The sequence below is a fragment of the Diplotaxodon limnothrissa genome, linkage group LG3 (assembly GCF_057381915.1).
Source record: "Diplotaxodon limnothrissa isolate DT_005_m linkage group LG3, D_limnothrissa_male_GT1.1, whole genome shotgun sequence".
NCBI classification, from domain to species: domain Eukaryota; kingdom Metazoa; phylum Chordata; class Actinopteri; order Cichliformes; family Cichlidae; genus Diplotaxodon; species Diplotaxodon limnothrissa.
The window spans coordinates 5,109,577-5,136,380 of NC_140598.1; the positions used below are offsets into that span (position 1 = coordinate 5,109,577).

Genomic DNA, 26,804 nt, shown 5'->3' on the forward strand with positions numbered 1-26,804 from the left:
TGTTTTTTTCCTTTCTCTCACAGACTGAGCAGCTGTAACGTCTCAGAGAAAGGCTGTGAAAATTTGTTGTCAGTGGTCAGCTCCCAGTCCTGTAGTCTGAGAGTGCTGGACCTGAGTACCAACAGCCTGAAGGCTTCAGCAGTAAAGCTTCTGTCTGCTGCAGTGGAGAGTCCACATGCCAAACTGAATGTTCTGAGGTCAGATCAATTTGTATTATGTTTAGTTCTGTTTGTTTATGTGTTTGATGTTTGTTTTTGTTTATGTCTTTATCCAGTTATCCTTGTTTCATAGCATTTTTATTCATTTCAAAGTTAAACGGAAGTTTTACTAACCTGCTCAGCACAAGACAATAAGCTATTGCACCTTGAATACACTTTAACAACAATCTTTATTCATGTTTTTATCTTCAGACTTAACATCTGTGAACTCTCAGAGGAAAACTGTGAAGCTCTGTCCTCAGTTCTCAGCTCGCAGTCCTCTAGTCTGACAGAGCTGGACCTGAGTATCAGAAAGCTGCACGATTCAGGAGTGAAGCTTCTGTCTGCTGGACTACAACGTTTAAACTGTAAACTGAATACTCTGAGGTCAGATCAGAAAACATTTGTTTTTAGAATTATTAATTAAAGTTCATACATATGATGTTGTATCTTAGTATGTTTATGTTTCCTTTAAAAATAGAAAGTCAACATTTAATGTTGTGAAATGTATTAACAAACTCTACATGAGTACTTGTTTTATAGATTGTCTTTTATTTTTCAGACTGAGTGGCTGTAACCTGTCAGAGAGAAGCTGTGAAGCTCTGTCCTCAGTCCTCAGCTCCCAGTCCTCCAGTCTGAGAGAGCTGGACCTGAGTAACTCTGACCTGCAGGATTCAGGAGTGAAGCTTCTGTCCGCTGGACTAAAGAGTTCACAGTGTGCAGTGGAAACTCTCAGGTCAGGATTCAAACTTTTCCACAGATGATCATTTGAAATGTGATTTATATTATTGTATAAACAGGTAACTTTTACAGCTGTCAAGTGAACTTTTATTTACATTTGAGTGGATAATTGGACTCTGAATTACTAAAAGTTGTTATAGTCATGTCTCTGTTTATTTAAAAAAATACTTCATGCACTGCCTAATTTAAAGATTTAGGCTCCTTTGGGCCCATAATATATATATATTTGATTTCTTTGTGAATGAAATTAGGAGGATATTGGCGACTGCTGATTGGCTCGCTGTTTGTTTTTTATTCACAGTACTTAATTTTAAAGGCTGATTTCTCAAAATGAGATGTTTATCTTTTCTTCTACAACACTTGGAGCCACCAAATCTTCTTGCTTCATTTATTCATTACAGTTTGATTTAAAGAATATTAGACTCGTAACATAATAAATACATTTATTTCACTTCTTCTTGAGAGAAAGAAAGGGATGACTGGGTGAGCTCCAGTGGTTCATCCCAGCAGAGAGAGCGGCACACTGGGCTGCAAATGATCACAGTAGTAATGGCCATAGTTTGATAAAACAGGCAGTCTTACCCTGTAGATAATACAGGGTTCTGGTGCCGATGTGGGGGAGGGGAGTCGCCCGGTACTAACTACATACTACTAACTACCTCATCCAGATGTCTTCCCTACTAAACCTGATAAGAAGTAACTGCAGTAGCCTTATAGGTCAAATCAGTTTCACCTGTTAAAGTTAGCTCCACTATTAATTAGGGGTGGGGGAAAAAATCGATACTGTGTAGTATCGTGATATTTTGTTTGCTAATAATGTATCGATACAGGGACAGCAGAAATCGATATTTTGTTACAAACAATTTTTTCTCTGAAGTCAACATGCTCTGGAGTCAGAGCATGTTGACTTCAGAGCATGTTGATCCTTTTTCTGAGCAACAATCCTGACATTCCTTCACTGTCCAAATGTGTTTAACTTTTTTTTTGGCAGCAATAAACATGACAGTTTACTTATTTTAATTTAAGACATGTTTAATTTTAATTAAGTTTGAAACTTTTTTATTTAATGTAAAATTATATATTTTTTTAAATTTACTTTCAAATTCTTCAGTTGCTGAAGGGGCTGCATAGTTTTCATAAATTGCATAGTTCAGAATAGCTATAATTGTACCAGATGGTTGCATTCAGTTAAGTTGGACTAGACTGTAATACAAACCGTTCAGTTTGTCAACAACAAAACTGACTGAAATGAGAGAAAGACTGAGTGTGAGACTTTGATATTAGATAAAATGAATATTGATAAAGTTTACCTTTATGTGCAGAATTTAAATATCGCAAAATATTTTAAAAAATCGCAATAATATCGTATCGTGCGTTAAGTATTGTGATAATATCGTATCGCGAGTTGTATGGTGATTCCCACCTCTACTATTAATGGTGTCACTTGTTATTTCTGGGATGAGTTTAGTAGCCTGAACAGCTGCTTAAAGGAAAGTAATTAAATAATAAAAATAACCTAAGTCCGGGGGAACCTGCAAGAGCTGTTTGCAGAAAGAATAATGCTCAGACTTTGAGGTTTTATCGTTTTACACAAGGTTTAAAAATGAATGTCCACAATTGAATTGCAGAAATTGTTATTGAGCTAATACTGATGTAGTTGTTATCTTTGGTAAGGAGAGGTTGGAGGAAGGATGAGCACAGTCAGGCCTAAAGATGCTCTTAATAATAATAATGGATTGCATTTATATAGCGCTTTTCGAGACCCTCAAAGACCCTTTACAATCCCACTACAGGGAGTGCAGAATTATTAGGCAAGTTGTATTTTTGAGGAATAATTGTATTATTGAACAACAACCATGTTCTCAATGAACCCAAAAAACTCATTAATATCAAAGCTGAATGTTTTTGGAAGTAGTTTTTCGTTTGTTTTTAGTTTTAGCTATTTTAGGGGGATATCTGTGTGTGCAGGTGACTATTACTGTGCAGAATTATTAGGCAACTTAACAAAAAACAAATATATACCCATTTCAATTATTTCTTTTTACCAGTGACACCAATATAACATCTCCACATTCACAAATATACATTTCTGACATTCAAAAACAAAACAAAAACAAATCAGCGACCAATATAGCCACCTTTCTTTGCAAGGACACTCAAAAGCCTGCCATCCATGGATTCTGTCAGTGTTTTGATCTGTTCACCATCAACATTGCGTGCAGCAGCAACCACAGCCTCCCAGACACTGTTCAGAGAGGTGTACTGTTTTCCCTCCTTGTAAATCTCACATTTGATGATGGACCACAGGTTCTCAATGGGGTTCAGATCAGGTGAACAAGGAGGCCATGTCATTAGTTTTTCTTCTTTTATACCCTTTCTTGCCAGCCACGCTGTGGAGTACTTGGACGCGTGTGATGGAGCATTGTCCTGCATGAAAATCATGTTTTTCTTGAAGGATGCAGACTTCTTCCTGTACCACTGCTTGAAGAAGGTGTCTTCCAGAAACTGGCAGTAGGACTGGGAGTTGAGCTTGACTCCATCCTCAACCCGAAAAGGCCCCACAAGCTCATCTTTGATGATACCAGCCCAAACCAGTACTCCACCTCCACCTTGCTGGCGTCTGAGTGGGACTGGAGCTCTCTGCCCTTTACCAATCCAGCCACGGGCCCATCCATCTGGCCCATCAAGACTCACTCTCATTTCATCAGTCCATAAAACCTTAGAAAAACCAGTCTTGAGATATTTCTTGGCCCAGTCTTGACGTTTCAGCTTGTGTGTCTTGTTCAGTGGTGGTCGTCTTTCAGCCTTTCTTACCTTGGCCATGTCTCTGAGTATTGCACACCTTGTGCTCTTGGGCACTCCAGTGATGTTGCAGCTCTGAAATATGGCCAAACTGGTGGCAAGTGGCATCTTGGCAGCTGCACGCTTGACTTTTCTCAGTTCATGGGCAGTTATTTTGCGCCTTGGTTTTTCCACACGCTTCTTGCGACCCTGTTGACTATTTTGAATGAAACGCTTGATTGTTCGATGATCACGCTTCAGAAGCTTTGCAATTTTGAGACTGCTGCATCCCTCTGCAAGATATCTCACTATTTTTGACTTTTCTGAGCCTGTCAAGTCCTTCTTTTGACCCATTTTGCCAAAGGAAAGGACGTTACCTAATAATTATGCACACCTGATATAGGGTGTTGATGTCATTAGACCACACCCCTTCTCATTACAGAGATGCACATCACCTAATATGCTTAATTGGTAGTAGGCTTTCGAGCCTATACAGCTTGGAGTAAGACAACATGCATGAAGAGGATGATGTGGACAAAATACTCATTTGCCTAATAATTCTGCACTCCCTGTATTCATTCACTCTCACATTCACACACTGGTGGAGGTAAGCTACAGTTGTAGTGGTAGGTTAGGTTTTGCCCAAGGACAAAATGACCAAGACAGAGAGAGCTGGCTCATCAGACAGACAAGCTCATCTTGTAACCTACTGGTTCGCTGGTCAGCACACCAGCTGACTAGCGAACCGGCTAACTAGCACACCAGCTAACTAGCACACCGGCTAAATAGCAAATCAGCTAACTAGCAGACCAGCTAACGGCAGCCACAAGCTGAAGGACGATTAAATGTAGTGGAGATATCAGGGATGACTGGTGTGTCCGATTCACTCTTTAGCACTCTGGTCACTCCGGTGTGTCAGCCAGAACACCACTGAAGGCCAAATGATCCCAGCATGTGGAATAAAGAGCTTAAGGTTTGGTTTGAGACACTTTATTCTTTCACTGATTGATTCTTGCGGCTGTGATCATGTGTGTGGTTTCTTACAAAAAGGAAGTACACAATACAAATACATGACAAATAAGATGAATAGATAAGTTACATATCCAGTTATATGTACGTACATCAGTATAGCTAATATAGCCATATATAAGGACAAAGATCACAGTACTATAATGCAGTAATGTTAAACACAAAGGTGTATATCTACATAAATCTGTCCTATCAGTGATCAGGGTACTGTAGTATACTTCCACTACATAAACTATAGAAACTAAACGACATTAGTGTGACTTTAAGTTACCATCAGTACAGACGAACTGATGGTAGTTGTACAAAATAAAGGCATTGCAATTATTGTGAAGGGCTTCCGGTTAAACTAAGATCAGCTGATTACCTCATAACAAATTGTTTGCTATAGAACGCAGCTCCCACTCTTCATTAATATCATGTACTGTAACTTCCAAGTAACCATGGTTACCCAGCCACGCCCAGTAGTCTCCAGAGAGACCAACAGCTGGTGCACGTTGTAACGCCGTGGCTTTCGTAGTCTCTCCTTTTTCTACAGCTCATGTGTTCTTCTTGTGATGGTGCGTCTTGAGGGAGGCTCATACATGCCGTCATTTGTTGATCCTAAGAACGTTCCTCAGACCGACTTCTTCAACAACACTAATCGGCCTGCAGTTTGTAGCTACTCACTTCACTGTGGTGTTTGTTAGCTTGTCTTTCTTTGGTTTTATCCTGACTCCTCCCACAAGCTGATCCTACGTAGTCTGCCCAAGCCTCCCACCTCTGTTTGTTTGGGTGGTTTGTTTGCTGCCATCAACAGCGTGTAATGCATTTAAGTGATACTTCAGACATGAAGTACTGCGACAATAATTGTATCAACACTGCCCTCTGGAATAATTAGACTTTGGTGACAAACTGATGTGATCTCCATGTTTCCTTTGTTGGACTGTGGGCGAGTGTCAGAACTGAATGTACTGAGTAACATGTGGAGTTTAAATATGTGTCAGTTCCAGTTTTAGAGCTCTAAAGTGCAGCTATCATGTTAGGAATATGTTAGGAATAGACAGGAACACTGAGCACACTGAGGTCAAATCTTTATTTATCCAGTTCATCTGTAGGCTGAGCTCAGTCCATCCATTTAGTGAAATGATGTTTAAAGGTCTCCTTGTTCTGTGAGCGTGCACAGATCCTGAAGCAGAAAGCCTGGGTTAACAGAGAAATGATCATCACTGTGATGATGCTCACCATCTCTGACTGGGATTTGAGGTTTTGTCAAAGCAGCAAAGAAAGCCTGGCTATGTTGGACTGGGTGTGGCAGCAGCTCCCAGTTTGAGTTCAGGAGACAGACACCCTCTCTACTTTGAAGATCAGCTTCAAACTTTCCTTTTTGATAAAACTTATAGTTAGAGCTGGATCAGGTGACCCTGAACCATCACTTAGTTATGCTGCTATAGAGATGGATAACAGATGGATTGTTGTTTTGTGTGTCTGCAGTCTGTCAGGCTGTCTGATCACAGAGGAAGGCTGTACTTCTCTGGCCTCAGCTCTGACCTCCAACCCCTCCCATCTGAGAGAGCTGGATCTGAGCTACAATCATCCAGGTGACTCAGGAATGAAGCTTCTGTCGGCTGGACTGAAGGATCCAGGCTGGAGACTGGACACTCTCAGGTATGGAGAGAATGTCTGATATAGGAGGAAGAGCTGGAAACATTTCCTGTGTCTTTCACTCACTTCCTGTTTGTTTCCTGCAGATGAGACATGAACAATCACACATGCAGGAATATTTTCAGGGACAGACACACTAGTCTAGCTGGATAGTACATGGATATTTATTTAGGGGGTCTTCAAGGAGTCTGTTTGCAGGAACATTAATGATAACTGATAAGTCATGTTGAGAGTTTCATTAAAAGTAGACTTACAGTTAGGTAATATTTGGACAGAGACAACATTTTGTAACTTTAGATACAAGTATCAGCCATGTGTGTGTTTCCCATGCTGTATGTCCACAGTCACAGTGACAGTCAGTGACACTGACAGAAGGATGAAACAAGGCTGTGAATCATTTCAGTCTGTGTGTGTGACAAAGAGGCAGACAGGAGCAGCTAACATTTGGAAATGGAAGCTTACTGGAAACACTACATTCACGGCTGAATTCACAATAGATTTGTTCTCAAGTGCACATTTAGCAGCTAATGCTAATACTGTTTTCCCTTTGCTTTCTACAGCAGCTATTGCTAAGTAGGCCACTTTGCTTCGCTAAGGATTTGTGTGACCATGATGGAGACTCTGATAAGCTAATGCTGCTAAGCTAATGCTGTTTATGGGCCCTGTTAGAATCAATATTTCATTCTCATTCTGTTGTTTGAGAACAATATTAACGTTTCACATCATTATAACACAAGAGAAAAGGGTATTGGCATTAGCTACTAGTGCTTATTCACCTCAAATTACCTTTAGCTGCTAATGGCAGCCTACTTAGCATTAACTCCTCACTAATATAATGCTAATTTACATCAAATTAGCATTAACTGCTCATAATGTTATAAGGAAAGAGAAAACGGTATTAGCATTTGCTGCTAATAATTATTCACCCCTAATTAGAATAAGCCGCTAAAAGCAGCCAACTTAGCATTAATTCCTCACTTTGTTGTTACCCAACGGAAAAGAGTATTAGTATTAGCTACTATCATTTTTAATAAGTAAGAGAAAACAGTATTAGCAGTAGCGCATAATGCTAATTCACGTCAACGTAGTATTAGTTAATAATGGCAGCCTACTTAGCATTAACTGCTCACTAATATAATGCTAATTCGCATCAAATTAGCATTAGCTGCTCAAGTTGTTATAAGGAAAAAGAGAAAACGGTATTAGTATTAGCTGCTAATAATTATTCACCCCTAATTAGAGTTAGCCCCTAATGGCAGTCTACTTAGCATTAACTCCTGACATTGTTATAATGCAGGGGAAAAGAGTTACCATTATCGGATAATGCTAATTCTCATCAAATTAGCATTAGTTAATAACGGTAGACTTCATATCATTAGCTGCTGTCATTCTTACAAAGCAAACAGTATGAGCATTAGCTGTTAATCCTTTTTCATCTAAAATTAGAATTAGCCACTAATGGCGTATTGTTAAAAAGTAAGAAAAAACATTGTTAGCATAAGCGGATAATGCTAATTCATCTCAAATTAGTATTAGCTAATAATGGCATCTGCTTAGCATTAGCTGGTCACATTGTTATAAGGGAAGAGGTGCAGGAACAGTCTGTGGAGCAAGAGACACCATACTTCTTACTCCTCTCAAAGGGAACAAGGTGGGATTTTACATCTTTTAGAAGTTTCTCAAACGTGATTATCAGCAGAGATCTCATTTCAACTGATTTAACTTATTTATTCATTCCATATTACTGGTTTATTTCCCAATCTTCTCACCCCCCAAAGAGATCGGGCACTAAGAGAAATCAGTCTGTAATCCTACAAGAAAAATCTGTGAAAAGAAAATGTTTTATTGTTCTTCTGCTTCTTTTATCTGGAAATGTGCAACCTAATCCCGGTCCAGACTGCAAATGCTTAAGTACTCCTTGTGATTTCAAAACTCGAACAGGTCTTGGTATCACTCATTTAAATGTCAGAAGTCTTCTTCCCAAACTTGATTTTGTGAAAATTTGGATGAAAGAGTTAGATACTGATATTCTTATATTATCAGAAACCTGGCTTACTAAATCAATTACTGACAAAGACATTGCAATAACGGGCTATAATCTTTTCCGTTGCGACCGCCCCAGAAAGGGTGGCGGTGTTGCAATTTATGTAAAAAGCAAATTCCATGTTACTGTCGATTCATCGGTATCTGTTTGTAAGCAGTTTGAACTTCTTGCCCTCAAACTCCAACTTTTCAAGGGCTATTTTATTACCATTGTGGGCTGTTATAGACCCCCCTCAGCTAGTAGTGAGGCTTTAGTTTCACTTAGTGAAAAACTATCTACTTTAGATTTTAATGAAATTGTGCTGGCCGGAGATTTCAACTGGGACTGGTTGTCCTCTGCCTCAGACAGTTTTAAATCCATGTGTGATTCATATAATCTCACACAACTAATTTACAGCACAACTCGTCCAAATCTTAAATGCCCAGAAAAGTCATCACTTATTGATTTATTTTTAACTAATATGCCGTATAAATATTCTCACACTGGGGTTTTCGCAAATGATATCAGTGACCACTGTGTGGTAGCTGTAGTCAGGCAATCGAAGCTCCCAAAATCAAGGCCACAGATAGCTTTTAAACGAGATTTTAAGCATTTCTGTGAGCAAGCTTTCTTTCATGATTTATGGGACTATAACTGGAGTAGAATCTACCTGATAACTGATCTTGAGCTGGCATGGAATTATTTTTATGATACTTTTATCAAAATTATAAATAAACATGCCCCTATCCGCAAATTTAGAGTAAAATGCAGAAACAACCCTTGGTTTTCTCTTCATCTCTCTAGTCTACTCAAAAAAAGGGATGCTGCCTGGGCTAAGGCCAGAAAAACTAAATCCGAAGCGGATTGGCTGATTTTTAGACAGCTTAGAAACCGTTCAACTTCCTTAATTAAAAAGGCCAAATCAGAATTCTATCTTTCAAATACTACTAAACATTTGAACGATCCTAAAAAATTCTGGAAAATAATAAAATCTTCTTATGGGGACATAATTACAAATGAGATGCCAACTTTTGTTGTAAAAGACTCCTGTACTTTAACAGAGAAATGCGACATTCTAAACTGCTTTAATGAGCATTTTGTTTCTTCAGGATCTCTATTTGAATCTTTATATCCAGATTTAAAACAGCTTAATCAACAAGAGGCTCTCTCTGCAACCGCTCAAACTGAATCTGTGGTCCAACCCTTCAGTTTTTCTCCGCTAAATGTTTTTGAGGTCCACAGGGCTTTAAATCTGTTGGATCTAAATAAATCAGCAGGACCAGATCAACTTGATCCCTATTTTCTTAAGTTGGCTGCAGATTTTATAGCAGAACCAATAACTTACATTTTTAATCTTAGCCTCTCGAACAGTGAGATCCCTGTAATATGGAAATCTGCCTATGTTCTCCCTTTGCTGAAAGGAGGTGATCCTTCAGATGTTAATAATTACAGGCCCATATCTAAATTGTGTGTTCTAGCAAAAGTTCTAGAAAAGTTCATTAGTGAACAACTGAAAGATTTTTTTGGACAAAAATTCAGTTCTTTCCCAACATCAGTCAGGATTCAGAAAACAACACAGCACAATAACTGCTGCTATTAAAGTGGTTAATGACATTGTTGATTCAATGGACTGCAAAAAATACTGTGCGGCTCTTTTTCTTGACTTGTCAAAGGCTTTTGATACAGTTGACCATGCTATTTTATTAAATAGACTAAACAATATTGGTCTATCTGTAAATGCTGTAAGTTGGTTTTCAAATTACTTGTCAGCAAGAAAACAGTGTGTCCGTGCTGCTGGGTCTTCTTCCTCTTTTCTCCCAGTATCCAAAGGAGTTCCGCAGGGCTCCATATTAGGACGATTGCTATTTTCACTTTACATAAACAACCTTTGTGATAATTTGTCAAATGCAGCATTTCATCTTTATGCAGATGATACAATTATTTATTGTTCATCCCCTTCAGTAGCACAAACCCTGCAATTTCTGCAGTCTGCCTTTGATGTCGTTCAGTCCCATTTAACTCAACTTAAGTTGGTGTTAAATCCAGAGAAATCCAAGTTTATGTTATTCTCAAATGGCAAAGAGTTGTTAGCTACGTCTCCTAAGATTAAAACAATTCAAGGATCTGAAATTGAAATGGTCACATCTTACAAGTATCTAGGGATCATTATAGATCAGAATTTGTCATTTAAGACTCACATTCAAAGGCTTGTGTCGAAGTTAAAACTAAAACTAGGTTACTTTTTTAGAAACCAATCCTGTTTCTCCCTCCAAGTGAGAAAACATTTGATTCGTTCAACCTTTTTACCTTTATTGGATTATGGTGACCTGCTTTTTATGAATGCACCTGCCCACTACCTAAAGAGGTTGGATACTGTGGACCATTGTGCTTTACGTTTTATTACTTGCTATGGAAGTCGTGTACATCATTGTTCTCTGTATGCTGCTGCTAAATGTCCATCTTTGCATATTCGTAGACTCTCCCATTGGTTGATTTTTATCTATAAATCTCTCCTTGGGCTGGTTCCATCTTATTTATGTGTTTATATGTGTAAAAACCACAACCAATACAACCTTCGTTCGAACAAAATCATAAAATTGATTGTCCCAAAAATCAGAACAGAATGGGGGAAAAGGGCTTTTAAATACGCTGCCCCTGCTTCCTGGAATAATCTGCAGAAGGAACTGAAATTATCAGAATTGGTTACCTTGGGAGAGTTTAAGTCTGTTTTAAAGGAACGAGAGAACAGCTCTTTTACTCAGTGTGATTGTTTTTAATGTACTCTTTTTGTATTTGATCTGTTATTGTATATTTTACACATGTTTGTATGCGATATTGTATTTGTTTTAAATGTTATATACCTATGTGGTATGTGACTTTTGTTGCTATGATGCCAGGTCTCTCTTGGAAATGAGATTTTTAATCTCAATGAGATTTTTTACCTGGATAAATAAAGGATTAATAAAAAAAATAAAAAAAAAATAAAAAAGAAAATATGGTATTAGCATTAGCTGCCAATTTCTATTTACCTAAAATTAGCATTAGCCACTAATGGTAGCCTATAGCAAAAACTTCTTAATGCTAAATGAAGTTAATTAATGCTAAGTAGGTTTAACTGAAATTAAAGTAGTGTTAGCATTAGCTGCTGATATTGTTAAAAGGTAAGATAAAACATTGCTAGCAGCAGCGGATAATGCTAACACACATAATAATTAGCATTACCTAATAATGGCAGCCTTCTTAGCATTAGCTGCTCATATTGTTATAATGCAAGGGAAAAGAGTTGGCAAAAACAGTGTTAGCATTAGTGGATAATGCTAATTCACCTAAATTAGCATTAGCTAATAATGGCTACGTACTTAGCATTACCTACTAATATTGATATAAAGCAAGAAAATATGGTATTAGCATTAGCTTCTAATGCTTTCTCATCTAAAATTAGAATTAGCCACTAATGGCATCCTATTTAGCATTAACTCTTCACATCGCAAGGGAAAAATTAGAATTCAATAAAAAAAAAAAGTGTTCACATTAGCTACTTGTATTGTTAAAAAGTAAGAAAAAACATTGTTAGCATAAGGGGATAATGCTAATTCACCTCAAATTAGTATTAGCTAATAACGGCAACCTACATAGCATTAGCTGGTCACATTGTTATAAAGCAAGAAAATATGGTATTAGCATTATCTGCCAATTCCTATTCACCTAAAATTAGCATTACCTGCTAATGGCAGTCTACTTAGCATTAACTCCTCACTAATGTGATGCTAATTCACATTAAATTAGCTTTAGCATTAGCTGCTAGCATCAGCCTACCTAGCACTAGCTGCTCACATTGTTAAAAGGGAAGAGAATACGATATTAGCATTAGCTGGTAATATTTATTCACCCCTAATTAGAATTAGCCACTAATGGCAGCATACTTAGCGTTAACTCCTCACATCGTTGTAATGCAAATGAGGCTAACTTGCATTAAATTAGACTGCTGTTATTAGCTAATGCTATTTAGCAGTAGCTGCTCACATTGTTATAAAGCAAAGGAAAACGATATGAGCATTAGGTTCTAATGCGTATTTGCCTTAAATTAGACGTAGGTGCTAATGGAAGCCTACTTAGCATTAGCAGCTCAGATGTTATAATGCTAGGAAAAAGAGTGTTAGCATTAGCCGTTCACATTGTTATAAAGTTAAGGGAAATAGTGTTAGCATTAGCTACTCACATTTTTAAAAAAAAGTAAGTGTTAGCATTAGTGCATAATGCTAATTCATGTCAAATTAGCATTAGTTAATAACGGCAGCCTATTTAGCATTAGCAGATAATGTTGACCTTGGCCCACTGGAAAAGTTAAGAACTAAAGATTTAGGAGTGTTTCTCGATAGCTCTTTCTCATTTGAGAAACAAATGAATTCTGTTATTAAAACCAGCTGTAAGGTTTATATTGTTGATTGTCATTTATGCTTAGAAATATTTACTCATATATGCTTAGAGTTGTATAATCGATTGCATGATGATAGAGGTTTGATCCTTAGTAGTCTGTAAAGACTCTGTGTGCCTTCCAGAGTGCTCTGGCATGCACACACCACTTGGGGCCATGAGAGAGGTCGTACCCTCTCTTACTGATTTATGGTGTAGGACAGGGGTCTCAAACTCAATTTAGCTGGGGGCCGCTGCAGGCAGAGTCTGGGTGAGGCTGGGCCGCATTCGGTTTTCCACAAGAAAGGCATGGTTAAAAAATTCCAATCTTCTCAAATCTCTTTATTTTTATTTTTTAACACAAAATATGAAAAATAAATAAACAAATTAAGAATTAATAAGAAAATAAATCAATCTGTAATACATAAATAAAATAATAATAAGATATTTTTAGTCAGTGAACTTGTGTGTATCTTTCAGTCTTCTATATCTGCTGTATTTAGATTGAAATGTCTGTATTAACAGTTCTATAACCTTCTTCTGAACATGAATGGAACACTGGAGAAAATGAACTGTTCTTCTGAACATGGCTTCTCTTGCCTACTCCTTGCTGCTAGAGACCTGGCAGCGTTTCCTCTCGCATAGCCGAGCCAGATTTGGCCTGAAGGAGGAAGCAGTTGCGACCCTCAGTATGTCTTGAAGATGATCATCTGTAAGTCTGGACCTGTACTTGGACTTATTGAAGTTCAAAGTGGAGAAGAGCTTTTGGCACAAGTATGTGCTACCAAAAAGGCACATGGTCCGCTTGAACATTCGGGAAAGCCGAGGGAAACTAGGGCTCAATTCTCTCAAAGATTGTCCAAGCTTGTCTGCTTTTCCACTCACCTCCCTGAACGTTGCTTTGAGTTCAGAGTTGCACTGCAGCTCAATGAGCTCCATTTGAAGCACAGAAGGGGCATCTTGCACATCAAAGGAGACGGGGTCCGCAAAAATGTGAAAGGTGGCTCTGTGTGTCTTGAAGTCAGCAAATCTGTGATCAAATTCCTCCTGTAGCCTCAAAATGACATCAACATACTCGTCAGCACTGAATGGTGTGCCTGCATCCACGAGTGCCTTGCATGCTGGGAAATGGCAAAGGTTTGTCTGAGAGAGCTGAGCTTTCCAGAGCGCCAGTTTTGTGGAGAATGCTCTCACGTTGTCATAGGCAGCACTGACAAGTTGCCCCTGGCCTTGTAACGTCTTGTTCAGTACATTAAGCTCATGTGTCATATCAACAAGAAAAGCTGAGTCCATGAGCCATTTGGGATGAGTTAGCACAGGAACACTAACTCCATCCTTCTCCATGAAGGCTTCACTTCTGCTCTCAACTCAAAAAGTCTCTTTAATACATTTCCCCTGCTGAGCCAACGTACCTCAGTGAAGTCGAGCACATCCCCATATTCTGACTCCATTTCCTCTAAAAAAGCACAGAACCTTCGGTGCTTTAAGCCCCTGGATCTGATTTGGTTGATGCATTTCACAACAATAGACATCACATTGTCAAACTTCAGGCATTTGCTGCAAAGGACCTGCTGATGGATGATGCAGTGCAGAGCAATGGCCTCCTCCACGCCTTCCTCTTCCAGTTTGTTTTGTGCCACCAGTCCATGTTTCCTCCCTGTCATTGATGGCGCTCCATCTGTTGTTATTCCAACAAACCTCTTCCATGGCAAACCAACATTCTCAATGGCATCACACAGCTTGTAAATATCTGCTGAGCGGTGGTCTGGCCATGCATTGGAATTACTGTGAGCAGCTCCTCCATCACTTCAAAACTGTCATCAACACCACGGACATACATTGGGAGCTGGGCAGTGTCGGTGATGTCTGTGGTCTCATCAAGAGCGACTGAGTATACACTGAAACATTTGGCTTTCTCACACAGTTGGTCATAAATGTCACTTGACAGGTCAGAAATGCGATCTGCTGCGGTGTTGGCAGAAAGGCTGATGTTGCTAAACTGACCTTTCTTTCCCGGACAGACTATATTTGCAGCCTGCAACATGCACTTTTAGACAAATGCACCTTCTGTGAATGGCTTCCCTGCTTTAGCAATCATCTCACTAACCACGTGGCTCCGACTGCTGCATTATTCTCTTTGGTTGCTTTCTTGGAGAAATCTTGCTGCCTCAGTAGATCTGTTTTAAGACTGGCAACCCGGTTCGCTCTCTCGTCTCCCTGGTATTTTGCATCCAGCTCAGCATGTCTAGTTGTGTAATGACGTTTCAAATTGTATTCCTTGTGCAGCGCAACTTTCTCTGTGCAAATAAGACAGGTCGGGGTGCCCCTGTGCTCAACAAAGAAATATTGCATTTCCCACTTTTCCTGAAATTGTCGGTGCTCATCACCAACCTTTCTCTTCACCGCAGGCTTTGAAAAAGACATGTTTGGGGCTATGTGACATTTATAATTCTACTTGGTGTCACTGTCGCATTGAAGTTTCAATCAAGCGTTTAGCCGACGGACGGGGAACGTCTCAACGCGTAGAGAACGTCATTTCTGCTTCTTTTTCTTGCAACCGTAGCACGGCGATCGGCAGATAAAAAGCCGGTAGCAGTCTCCTTTGTTTTTTACGCTCGATGTTCATGTCTTTCATGACGACACGAACACCGTGGCGTTTGCAGATGGTAGAAAGTGCAGGGATAGCGAGCGCAAAAAAGGCGACTGCTCACGGCGCCGGGCTGTTGTTACAGGAGAAAGAAGCGGAAATGACACCGTGACATATAACAAATAACATCAGCTGTTTCTGATGTTAGTTGTTTTGACTGCTTTTACATTATATTGAAATATATGTAATGTTCATGTTTGCTGCAATGCAAACGCAGTGATGCAAATAAAAACATGGAGCCACAAATTACGGTGCGACCCTATAATTAGTCCGGGTTACCGGGGACTGTTGTTGCCGATGAACAGGTGTCGCTATGTGACTGCAGACTAAATTGGGCTGCATTGAGTTCATGACTTTTCTTTTATCCCGCCGCCTACGCATCACTGTGAGAGTTAATATGAGATCTCTCTCTGTGGAAAAATAACTTTAAATCCCACTGACGTGTGTATAAATCTATATACGTATAATGTCCCGCTGGGCAGCAACTTAAAAAAACAACTTTTTTTGAAGTGTTGTGAACGCAGCGCGCTGGGGCGAATGTCGGCGTTTGCCCAATAGAAAGGAGGAAGCCAGCCAGGCACAGGAAAGAAAGAAACACTCCAGGGCAACGCTGCTGGAACTTTGACTCATTGAGAAATGTTTCCCTGCTTGCATCAAGCCCGGCTGGTGTCCCCTGAGATCCATATCCCAACCTGATTGGTGGGTTAATTCAGCTCCGCCCACAACACTGTAAAGTGTCATACATTATCAAACTAACATTACATTTTCATATTAAGGTGGGGCCAAAAACTATCGTCCTGCGGGCCGCAATTGGCCCACCGGCCGCGAGTTTGAGACCCCTGGTGTAGGAGGACACCTACTCTGTGTCTGGTTAAGTATAAGAGCCCTTTGTTAGGGGGACCGCTGGACTCTTAGCACCAGCTTTGGGGTCACAGGGTCACACACACACACACACACACACACACACACACACACACACACACACACACACACACACACACACACACACACACACACACTATGCACAGACTGGTACTCTTTGTTCATACCTGTGTAAGACGTCATAATGAACTTGTGCATATTCATGTAAGCTCAATAAAGAGCAGTGTTACGAGGGAGCAGACGAGAGCGACTGAGGTCAAGTGAAGGAACGGCGCTGTCACAGTTCTCTCCCTCATCAATTGTCTGGTTCCAGCGGTGGGTCTGTGCTAGACGACCCATCACCAGCTTTTTCCACTGGTTACCAGTACGTGGTAGAATCCACTTCCAGATCTGGTTGTCTTTAAATCTGTGAATGGATTGGCTCCATCTTATCTCTCTTTAACAAAAGAATCCAAGTGGAGCCCTCAGGTCTGCAGATAAGCAGCTTCTGACCAGAACTAGACGTAAAAACAGAGGTGAGCTTTATCGATGGCTGCAGCCAAACTCTGGAACAGTCGCCCTTCACATCAGGTCGTCACCAACACTGGACATTTTTAAAAGCCGGTTGGAAACACATTTGTACTCTGTAGCTTTCAATCCTGACCAGTCTTTATAGTCATTACTGTGTATGTTTCCTATTTTCTCTCTACTCTGTGCAGCACTTTGGCTCAAGCTGTTTTTAAATGTGCTGATAAATAAATGTAGATTTCTTTGAATAAAACAGTGGAGCCGAGCTTTGAGCTCAGTGTGTAACAGTGTGTGTGTGAGAGCCATGTAATGTCCATGTGTGCATGCTGACTGTGCTGCTCTGACCCCCCTCCTCCTTTCAGGGTGGAGCCTGCTGGAGTCCGATGGTTGAGACCAGGTCTGAGGAAGTGTAAGTGTGTTTTTAATGGGATTCATGAAAACAAAGCAGCACACATTCAACCATCTTCATCATGTCAGGAGTCCTCATCAAAGTGTCAATCAATGAACAGATGATGGATCAATAACTGCAGCTGGATTGTGTTTGTTCTCTCCATCAGATTCCTGTCAACTCACAATCGACACAAACACAGTGAACACAAAGCTCCAACTGTCTGACAACAACAGGAAGGTGACACGTGTGGAGGAGGTTCAGTCATATCCTGATCATCCAGACAGATTTGATGTTCGTCCTCAGCTGCTGTGTAGAAATGGTCTGACTGGTCGCTGTTACTGGGAGGTCGAGTGGAGAGGAGGCGTTGATATATCAGTGAGTTACAGAAGCATCAGAAGGAAAGGAGACAGTTATGACTGTGTGTTTGGACGCAATGATCAGTCCTGGAGTCTGGAGTGCTCTGATGATGGTCCTCAGTCTGTCTGGCACAATAACAGACTAACATCCATCTCCTCCTCCTCCTCCTCCTCTGTCTCTAACAGAGCAGCAGTGTATGTGGACTGTCCTGCTGGCACTCTGTCCTTCTACAGAGTCTCCTCTGACACTCTGATCCACCTCCACACCTTCAACACCACATTCACTCAAACTCTTTATCCTGGGTTTAGAGTCTGGTCTCGTGGTGCCTCAGTGTCCCTGTGCTGAGTGGAGTGTAAAGAGTGTCTCCTGTTACAGAAACACTCTGACTGTTGAACAGATAGTTCAGTCTGTACATGTCTGTCTCTTTCACTCACAAACACGTTTTCAGATTCATGGATTCAATCAGTTGATGTTTGAAACTCTTCTAAATGATTCCTTGTAAACTTCTTCCTCTTCAGTCACAAACAAACAGGAAGTGATGTCACATGTGTTCCTGTCCACACAGCAGAATGAGTCTATTGCTGACAGTGATGTACAAACAGAGTGAGCATTTCTGAGGCCCAAAATAAACTGAGTAGTTCACTGAATGAACAATGGACTGTGAGCTCAGTTCCTTCATCATTAGTATGGATTATATATGTATATGTATTATATTAGTATCATATATATCAGGTGCTGCTGCTTTCAGTCATTGTGCAAATGTGCTGTTTGTAAGCTTGTAAAGCTGCAGTCAGCTGAGACTGAAGAAGTCACCTGATCAGTGAGCAAACGTTTCTGAAAACGTCCAGATGAACAGAATCAACCTTTTGGGATCAGCCAGCAATGCAGCATCATTGTTGTTCAGCTTCAGAGGTTTGCAGGAATGAACTGATGACCAGAAACAGCTGCAAAGTCCAAGAAAATACCAGCTGGAGTTCAGCTGCATTTGAAGAAGTCAAAGAAAAGTAAGGATGGCAAAGGGCGACGTTTTCTTCCAAAGAGCTGCAAACATGGTCGACGCCTCATTAGAAGAATCATCTGGACATTTGTGAGGAACTCTAACCAAGAAAGCAACGTCACACAGATCCAACAGACAGTTTCCATGACTGCAAGTGTTGAGTGGAAAAATGCTACATTGCATTATTGCATCCTCTCACCACAGGAGGCGCTGTTGGCACCACTGATTGCTGATCAGCTGTTCTCTGATGATCTGATTGATACTGTGAATAACGGGACTCACTGAACTCTGTGACACAGTGAAGATTACAGAGTTTAACTTCACCCTTTAAGACTGACCACAGAACCAAGTCCGCCAGAGCTTTTGTTATATTTTTACATGCTGTGGAGCCATTTGTGGGAGCATTTCAAGTTGCTATGCATCAATACAACTGTTATAGCCCTAATTTTAATAATATGTATGCATTAAGTCCATAGTAACTACATAAACTGCAAAAAAACCCTCTGCTCATCCATCTCTGTGTGTATCAGGATACATTTGGTTCATAATACACAGAAAAATCAGAGTTATTACCTGTAATAAATGTGAAAGATTCCTGCAGTGATAACCAGGCAGGACTGAAACACATCCAAGCTGTCACCACGGTAACAGCACCGCCCATCCACAGGTGAGGGGAGGGGCAAAAAGAGGGACTTTGACCATTTTATACTAAAAACACTCAACTAATGTTTCTAATATGAAACAAATAAGCCCACATTAATGTGAGCGTTTATTAAATAATAATAATGATGATTTCCTCCTGATCTGTTAAGTCCTTATTGTAACACAGTTACTGTGTGCAGTTAGACTTCATACATAATCTGCACTTATTTCCATCAGACATGCTGTCAGTAAATGATTGGTTTCTATTGATTCTACTTCCTGTTGACTCGTTTGATGACAGTGAAACAATCACAGCTGATTGTGTGATGATGTAAACTGTCACTGTTACATTCAGTGTGTGTGACATAATGTTAGTGCAGGCTGATAACAGCCTGGTTCTGTTAGAAACACATGAACGTGTCCATAGATCAGTGTGTGTTTAACATGAGAGCTTCAGCCCTGCTGATGTGTTAAATAAAGACATGCAGGAAAACTGATGAGACTCTGAAATAACTCTTTATATTTATAATGTAACTCTGCATCAAAAGAACAACAAAGGATCCCAGACAGGTTTCTGTGAACAAAGACCATTCTGATGTTTCTGTGTTTCTAACACTTTGACATTATTAGTAAACAGACTGCAGTGAGCAGCATTTATAAAGAGCTTCTATATAAAGATATGACAGCTGTTTGACAAGTTTATCACTCTGTGTTTGGACCTGATCAGTCCAGCTGTTTACTTGAAACATGTTCATTTACCTGTTCTGTTATATTCATGTTCTTGTCTCTGTTGAAAACACATTTTAATGTCCCTCAGATTTTTCTCCCAGATGAATAAATATAAAAATGACACAAACTGACTGCAGCTACTTTTTGTCCTTTCTGTCAAAAACCTTCATGTGACTCATGAGAGACACGTTTCAGCTGTTTGTGACAGATCAGAGGCCAACAAGTCATTTATAACACTTTCCATCATTGTTTAAAGTTCTCAGTGTTTCTGTGTTGCTGCGTATAGGATCTCCCAGCATCATCACTGTGCTGTCCAATCATTGTGTGCGAGGTTACCCTTATAGTGCGATGTGTGTTTGCACAAAGAGAAGCATGTGTGTCAAATATAAATAAGCACAGAACAGAAACAGCTGCTCGTTTCTTCTGTTTAGAGTCAAGTTAGTGTTTTGTGTCTTTGTTTGAGGCCTGATGTCGAGCAGAGGTGTGTGTAACTGCACTGCTCTGTCATATGTGTGAAGTGTGTGCTTCTCTTCAGCATCATCTTTGTCACTGCTGATTCCTTTGTGTCATCATGTGTTGAGAAGAGAGAACAGTTATAACGGAGGAGCAAAAGGAAGCCCTGAAATCTGCATCAACAAGGAAGTGTTGGCTCACCAGTGATCCCAGCAGAGCCACTGGTTTGGCTCCAGTTGTTCTAGATTCAATGATGTTGTTGCTACAGATACATGTCAGCATCTTTATTGAATTTAATATGAAGCAGAAATGGTGTCATTAGGAGAAGAAGAGGAGAACAAGTCCGGCGAGGAGGCAGCAGCTCTTAAAGATGAAACAGCAGCTCAGCCCTGAGCTCAGAGAGCTGCACATGAAAAAGCTCCTCAAGCAGATCCTGTCAGAGGTTTGTCATCAACAGGAGGAACTGTTCACATCATAGGATGAAGATGCTGTCAGCTGGATGAAGAAGGTTATTTAATGCAAACGTTCACACTGAAGTCAAACTGTTGTCGTGTTGAACAGATTCATGTACTGATCGTCTCCAGAATGTTAGAAGAGCTTCAATGAATCATTAGAAACAACTTACAGCTGCACAGCTGTGTCAAACACATCTGTGTGTCATTGTGGGATTGTTGTGTTTCTACATGTGACACACGTCTAAAACATGCACACAATCTGAACACAAACAGGGACTCATGTGTTCCCACAGCCAGATGCTGAGAGCCATTTCCTTGTAGTCCTGTGTCTACATACATGAACCATTAGATGTTATTGGAATGATTGTCAGCTCTGATAGTTTCATGTGTGTTTAGCTGGACGCTGTTTGATCCTCGACATGTTTAAAGGTGTCCAGTCCTGAGACACTGGGGCTGGAAACAGCTGTGATGTCATTGGACTGTCACACAGACAGAAGTGCATGAAGTGAGCAGCCGAGGAGCCGCTGATGTTTTGGATTCAACAGCATTTGAAAGGTCGACACAGACACATTTGCACACAGAAAGCTGAATCTGTCATATGCCACAGTGAACTCACTGTTCAGTGTTTTTCAGGAAGCTTCTTAACTGCCTCTGCTGCCAAACAAGCAGCTGATGTCCTTGAGAAGAAGCTGAAGAAGTCTTCAACAACAAATACAGGAAGTGGACTTTCAAATACTAGATTCACTTTAGACTCACAGAGAAATGACTCAACCAGCTGTGTTTGACTCTATGAAAGGTCAGTGTGTGTCTGCACACAGACTGTTGTGTTGGACTGTTATTCAGTTGTCTGCTGAATGTTTTCAAATGTCTGCATCTCAGCTGTGATGAGGCTGGGGGTCATGGGAGGCCACCGTAGCAGCCTCTTCAACATCATGACATCATCATAAATGCTGCTGGACTGTCTGATGGGCTGACGGTGAACAAGCCGTCGGGAAGGAAACAGAAGACATTTCAGAGGCTGCAGCAGATTTCTTTGATTCGGGGCCTTTTTCAGCTTTATTGGACAGAGCAGTGAAGATAAGTGACAGCAAAGCAGAGAGAAAGGGGGCGTGGCCCGGGTCAAAGCCAGGCCAGCTGCTCTCCACCTCGTGGTCACCTGCTCATCCTAGTGAGCTCCACCAGCAGCCCTTTCACACACTTTACACTGTCAAACACTGTGTGTGGACCTCAGCTAACAACAGGCTGCATTTAAGTCTGGACTACATGCTTTTATATTGTTTTTATTCCATCAGCAGCTCAACATCATGAGCAGCTTTGACATAAAGACATCAAACTCAAGCTGACTTTAAACTACTTTTAATACAGGGGCTCAAAAACAACAACAACATCTTTATTATATATCAGGACACAAAGTCATTTCATCTCAAAGGGAAACAGCTTTATTTGGAATAACCAGCACTATCAACTGGTTTGGGATCTCCACCAGTTTCATGTCTTTGCAGCTTCTCCAACAAAGTTCCTGTAAAATCAGCATGTTTGTCTTTATTGGTTTGATAGTGATTGATTATTCAGTCCCAATCTGCTGTCATCTAAAGAACAAAATGATGTTTCTATGAGTCACAAAGCTCCAGATGTTGTCGGCTTCACAAAGAAAACAAAGAACTTAAACACAAAGTGTTTGGAGCCAAAATGTTCCCAAGCTGCTCTTTTTGAAATGGCAGAGGTACAGTGGTGTCTAACAGCACACTGTGGAAGGCAAACATGTTATTGTTGGATGAAACTTCATGAATCCTTTGTACATTTGAGCTGTTGGAGCCTTTCTTTTCTCTTCAGGTGTACAGATGCTGAGGAGGCAGGTGAAGCAGGTGGAGCTGTTGTGATGCTGGCAGAGGGTGTGTCTTAGTAACTCTGTGAGGCAGAACTGGATCCAACATTGTGGATGTGTTGATGTTGGAGCCATTAAGAGTCTCTGGCCACACTGTAGGATTTCCCTTTGATCCACTGTGGGGGCATTTTGGAGTCTGTCAGTGAAACTCTTCATGTTTGTGTTTGACTCCAGTTTATAGAAACAGAGAAATGTGTCATGCTTTTGTTCGGCCTCCACAAATACACACATTTGTTCATTGGTTGGACTTTTTGGAAGGAGACACATTGAAAACCATGTTAATAAGATCTTGTTGTTTCCTGTGGATCCGACACAGAGAGTGGACTTCAGACAGAAAGCGTGGAAGAGATTTTAGAGGCCGTGTGTGGCAACAGGAAGTTTCTGTGTGTTTGCTGATCTTACATGTGGAAAACAACACGTGATGTTTGTGAAGTTCTACAATGATCATTGTTCTCACAGCATTTTGAGTGGGAACAGTTCAAACTGGGAGTAGTGGGAGTTATTTACTGATTGAAACAAGCTGAATGTTTCTGTGACGATGAAGATCAGCAGCTCAGCTGATCAATGAACTGACATCTATCAGTCGTTTCATGAGATGAAGTCATCAGCAGACATTTGTTCTGACTGTGTGATGAATGTCAGAACGTCAGGGCTCTGCTTTAGTCACTGCTTGATGATCATTGGCTCATTGTTGAATCCAGGGGCCCAGTCTGACCTCTGACCTTTGCTGCAGGTCTTCTGTGTTATCTCCACTTTCATGTCTGATCTTCTGCTGTATCGTCCAAAATAAACATCTGGATCATTTCCAACACTTCAGCAGATCTTTAGTTTGGGCAGTGCAGCACAGAATAACACATATTGTACTATACTGCCCACTTCCTGATCTTATTGGATCTGTGTGTGAGGTTGGTGAAGGAAACACATGTTTACTGAGTGAGTCGCTGCCATTAGGAACTAGTTTTTATATCACAGCCTGGAAATCACACAGGACCATTTCTGCAAGTGAAAAGTCGTCATTGGAGGAAAATGACTGTGTAGTTTGTGCGACTGAAGAATTGTTCCAACTACATGTGCTGCTGACCTTTGACCTTTCATTTAGGTGCACAGAGGAGTCTGTGGAAACATCCAGAACTGAGGCAGTGCTACAGATGCTTCAAATAAAGTGGTGTATTATCCATGTTTTCTATGGATCACATCCAGTATCCTGATCTAACGAGCCCCCTTCTTGTGGATTTTAGAGCCTCTGACTTTTGCTGCGTCTCATTTCAAGCACAAGAGCAAGAAGTGGATGAAGAAATGGGGCGAGTGGGGTCAGTGTGGTGCATGTCAGCTGTGCTCACACATGCTTTCACAAAGAACATGTGTGTTCATCGGCAGCATTAAGGTGCACTTTAATCTTCATAATAATAAAGTATTCTGACTTTATTCTTCTGAATCCTCACAGTCATGTTGCAGCTCTGCTCTGCTTTAAGAAAATGTTCTACCAGGATGTTACTTTCCTAAACGTGTTCTCAAAAATGTTCCAAAGACTTTGTTCTTGTCAGAGGTAGTGTCGTGGATGAGAGAAGGAGGACCCAAACGCTGGACTCACAGGCAGGTAGGTGAAGGTGGATGTTTATTGCCGAAGGAGCGAGCAAACAGTACAGAGGGAGGAAATGGCTGGCTGACTGAATGAATGACCAAAGGACTGACTGACTGACTGAACATACAGACGACATAGACATCAGACGTACATCATCAATGACCCGACACTGAATGGGTAGAACAGAGGGCTTAAATACACAGACTGGTGATAATGATGATAATGAGAGAACGGTGAGTACACAGCTGAACATAATGAACTAATGATAATGGGAAGAGGACTGAACATAATGCACACAGACCAAGGCTAACACAATAAAACAGGAAGTGGAACAGGCAGTAGATAAACAGTGAACGTGAACTGAAAATACTGGGTCACCGACCCAGGAACCCTGACAGTACCCCCCCCTTCAAAGGCCGGCACCCGACGGCCAAAAGAAAAAGAACCAGAACAGGGCGGGCGGAGGGGGCCCAGGACGGAGGGACGGAGTCCACACAGAGACAGTTCAGGTGGGTGGCCACGTGGCCCGAGGCCGAGACGAGACAGGTCAGGTGGGCGGCCACGTGGAAGGCAGCAGCGACCACTGAGCCGGTCCGGTAGGTGGCTGCGGCGGTCGAGACGAGACTGTTCCGGTGGACCGACCGTGCGGAAGGCAACGGCGGCGGCGAAGGAGACGACGGAGCAGTTCAGGGGGCCGACCGCGTGGAAGGCAGCGGCGGCTCTCCAGTGTTAGGCGTGCTGGCCACGGCCCGGTGGGCACAGGACCAGACGAGGCCGGCCCAGGCGACGACGGGGCCGGACCAGGCGAAGCACAGGCTGGAGCTGCAGCAGGTGAAACAAAAGCCAAAGTCGAGGCTGGGCCAGACGAGGACGAAGACTCTGAGGCTGGGCCAGACGAGGACGAAGACTCTGAGGCTGGGCCAGACGAGGACGGAGGCTCTGAGGCTGGAGCCGGACCAGGCGGAGCAGAAGCAGAGGCCGACGCCAGACCGGGCGACGTTGAAGGCGATGCAGAGGCCGGGCCGGGCGTGGGTGCAGCTGAGGCAGAGGCCGGGCCGGGCGTGGGTGCAGCTGAGGCAGAGGCCTGACCAGGCGAAGTTGAAGCCTCTGGCTGGAGACAGGCCGGGCCAGCGGGTGCGGAAACCCCTGGCTGAGGAGCGGCCGGGCCAGCGGGTGCGGAAACCCCTGGCTGAGAAGCAGGAGAGCTCACAGCTGGCTCTGGGTGCTGTGGCTGCAGGTCCGGGAACCGAACAGGATGGTGGACAGGCGACTGGGAAACAGGAGGCAACTGGACTGACTGGACAGGGGACTGAGCTACAGGAGGTGACTGGGGGACAGGAGCAGACTGGACTGACTGGACAGGGGACTGAGCTACAGGAGGTGACTGGAGGACAGGAGGGGACTGAGCTACAGGAGGTGACTGGAGGACAGGAGGGGACTGAGCTACAGGAGGTGACTGGACTAGAGGTGAGTGAACTGACTGGAGGGCAGCAGGAGACTGGACAGCAGGTGAGTGAACTGACTGAAGGGAAAGCTGAACAGCAGGTGAGGGAACTGACTGGAGGGAAAGCTGAACAGCAGGTGAGGGAACTGACTGGAGTGGAGATGCTAAGGGAGGAACAGAGGCAGGCGTGGCTGACGACGGAGCTGAGGTTGGTGTGGCTGATGGCTGAGCTACAGACTGGGCTAGACAGGGAGATAAAGCTACAGCCTGGGCTAGTAAAGCTGGTGCCTGAGCAGGGGACACTTCAGCCAGCCTAACCAGGGATAAAGCTAGTGCGTGAAAGGCTGGATCAGGTGGTGGATGAAGTGGTGGACTGATTGGCTCTTCCGTGCTTCCAGAGCGTGAGGGCACTGGCTGGAGAGCCTCAGCTGAGTCTCTAGGGGGGTCAGGCCGGATCCTGGCCGCCCTCAGCCTAGGTGCTGGGACAGGCACGGGAGGTGGCTGGACACTAGTGATGTGACGTTCTGTATCGGGGCTTCGAAGCGTGTGTCGAGTAATGGAGGGGGCGTTTCCGCGAAGCGCGTATCGAGGCTTGCTTCATTTATGGGAGGAGCTGAAAATGATGACGTCCGAAGCCTCGCTGCCCGGCTGTACCACGTGACTGGTTCATGAAGCGGTTCGAACTTTGCCGCAAATAATCATTTTCCACACTGCCAGTATAAATATACACAGTACACTGCATCACTACACTATAGGTGTTTTACACACTCCTTTTGTTGTTGACATTTACAGGCTGTGTGCAAAATGCCACACTCTTCAAATTCATGCCAACTAATATTTTTACGTCCAGTAGGTGTCCTGCTAGAGCAAATGAAGCTTCAAGAAGCTTCGCGTTGGGGTGAACCAATTGGATGAAAAGCATCAGTGCTTCATGAGGCTTCATCTGCCCATCACTACTGGACACCAGTCACCCCCACCCGAGGAACAGAGGTGGGTGTGGAGGTATAC

General features: G+C 42.1%; 2 protein-coding genes across 5 annotated transcripts in view; one reads left to right on the forward strand and one right to left on the reverse strand.

Annotated features, from left to right (window-relative positions):
* LOC146634314 (NLR family CARD domain-containing protein 3-like) overlaps positions 1–26,804 on the reverse strand; it is a 494,998-nt gene that overhangs the window by 379,439 nt on the left and 88,755 nt on the right. The window lies entirely within an intron of this gene.
* Positions 1–26,804, forward strand: part of LOC146634319 (protein NLRC3-like) — a 580,191-nt gene that overhangs the window by 8,112 nt on the left and 545,275 nt on the right. For 2 of the 4 annotated variants that reach the window (XM_085376595.1, XM_085376603.1), the window contains exons 6-9: positions 760–933; positions 6,219–6,392; positions 17,224–17,270; positions 17,419–17,954. The exons of 1 other annotated variant lie outside the window; for it this stretch is intronic. In XM_085376595.1, the coding sequence (XP_085232721.1) occupies positions 760–933; positions 6,219–6,392; positions 17,224–17,270; positions 17,419–17,954 (931 nt within the window). Of the gene's footprint in view, positions 1–23; positions 198–410; positions 585–759; positions 934–6,218; positions 6,393–17,223; positions 17,271–17,418; positions 17,955–26,804 lie in introns of those variants that run through there. One more of the 4 variants, XM_085376580.1, reaches the window with a different exon arrangement.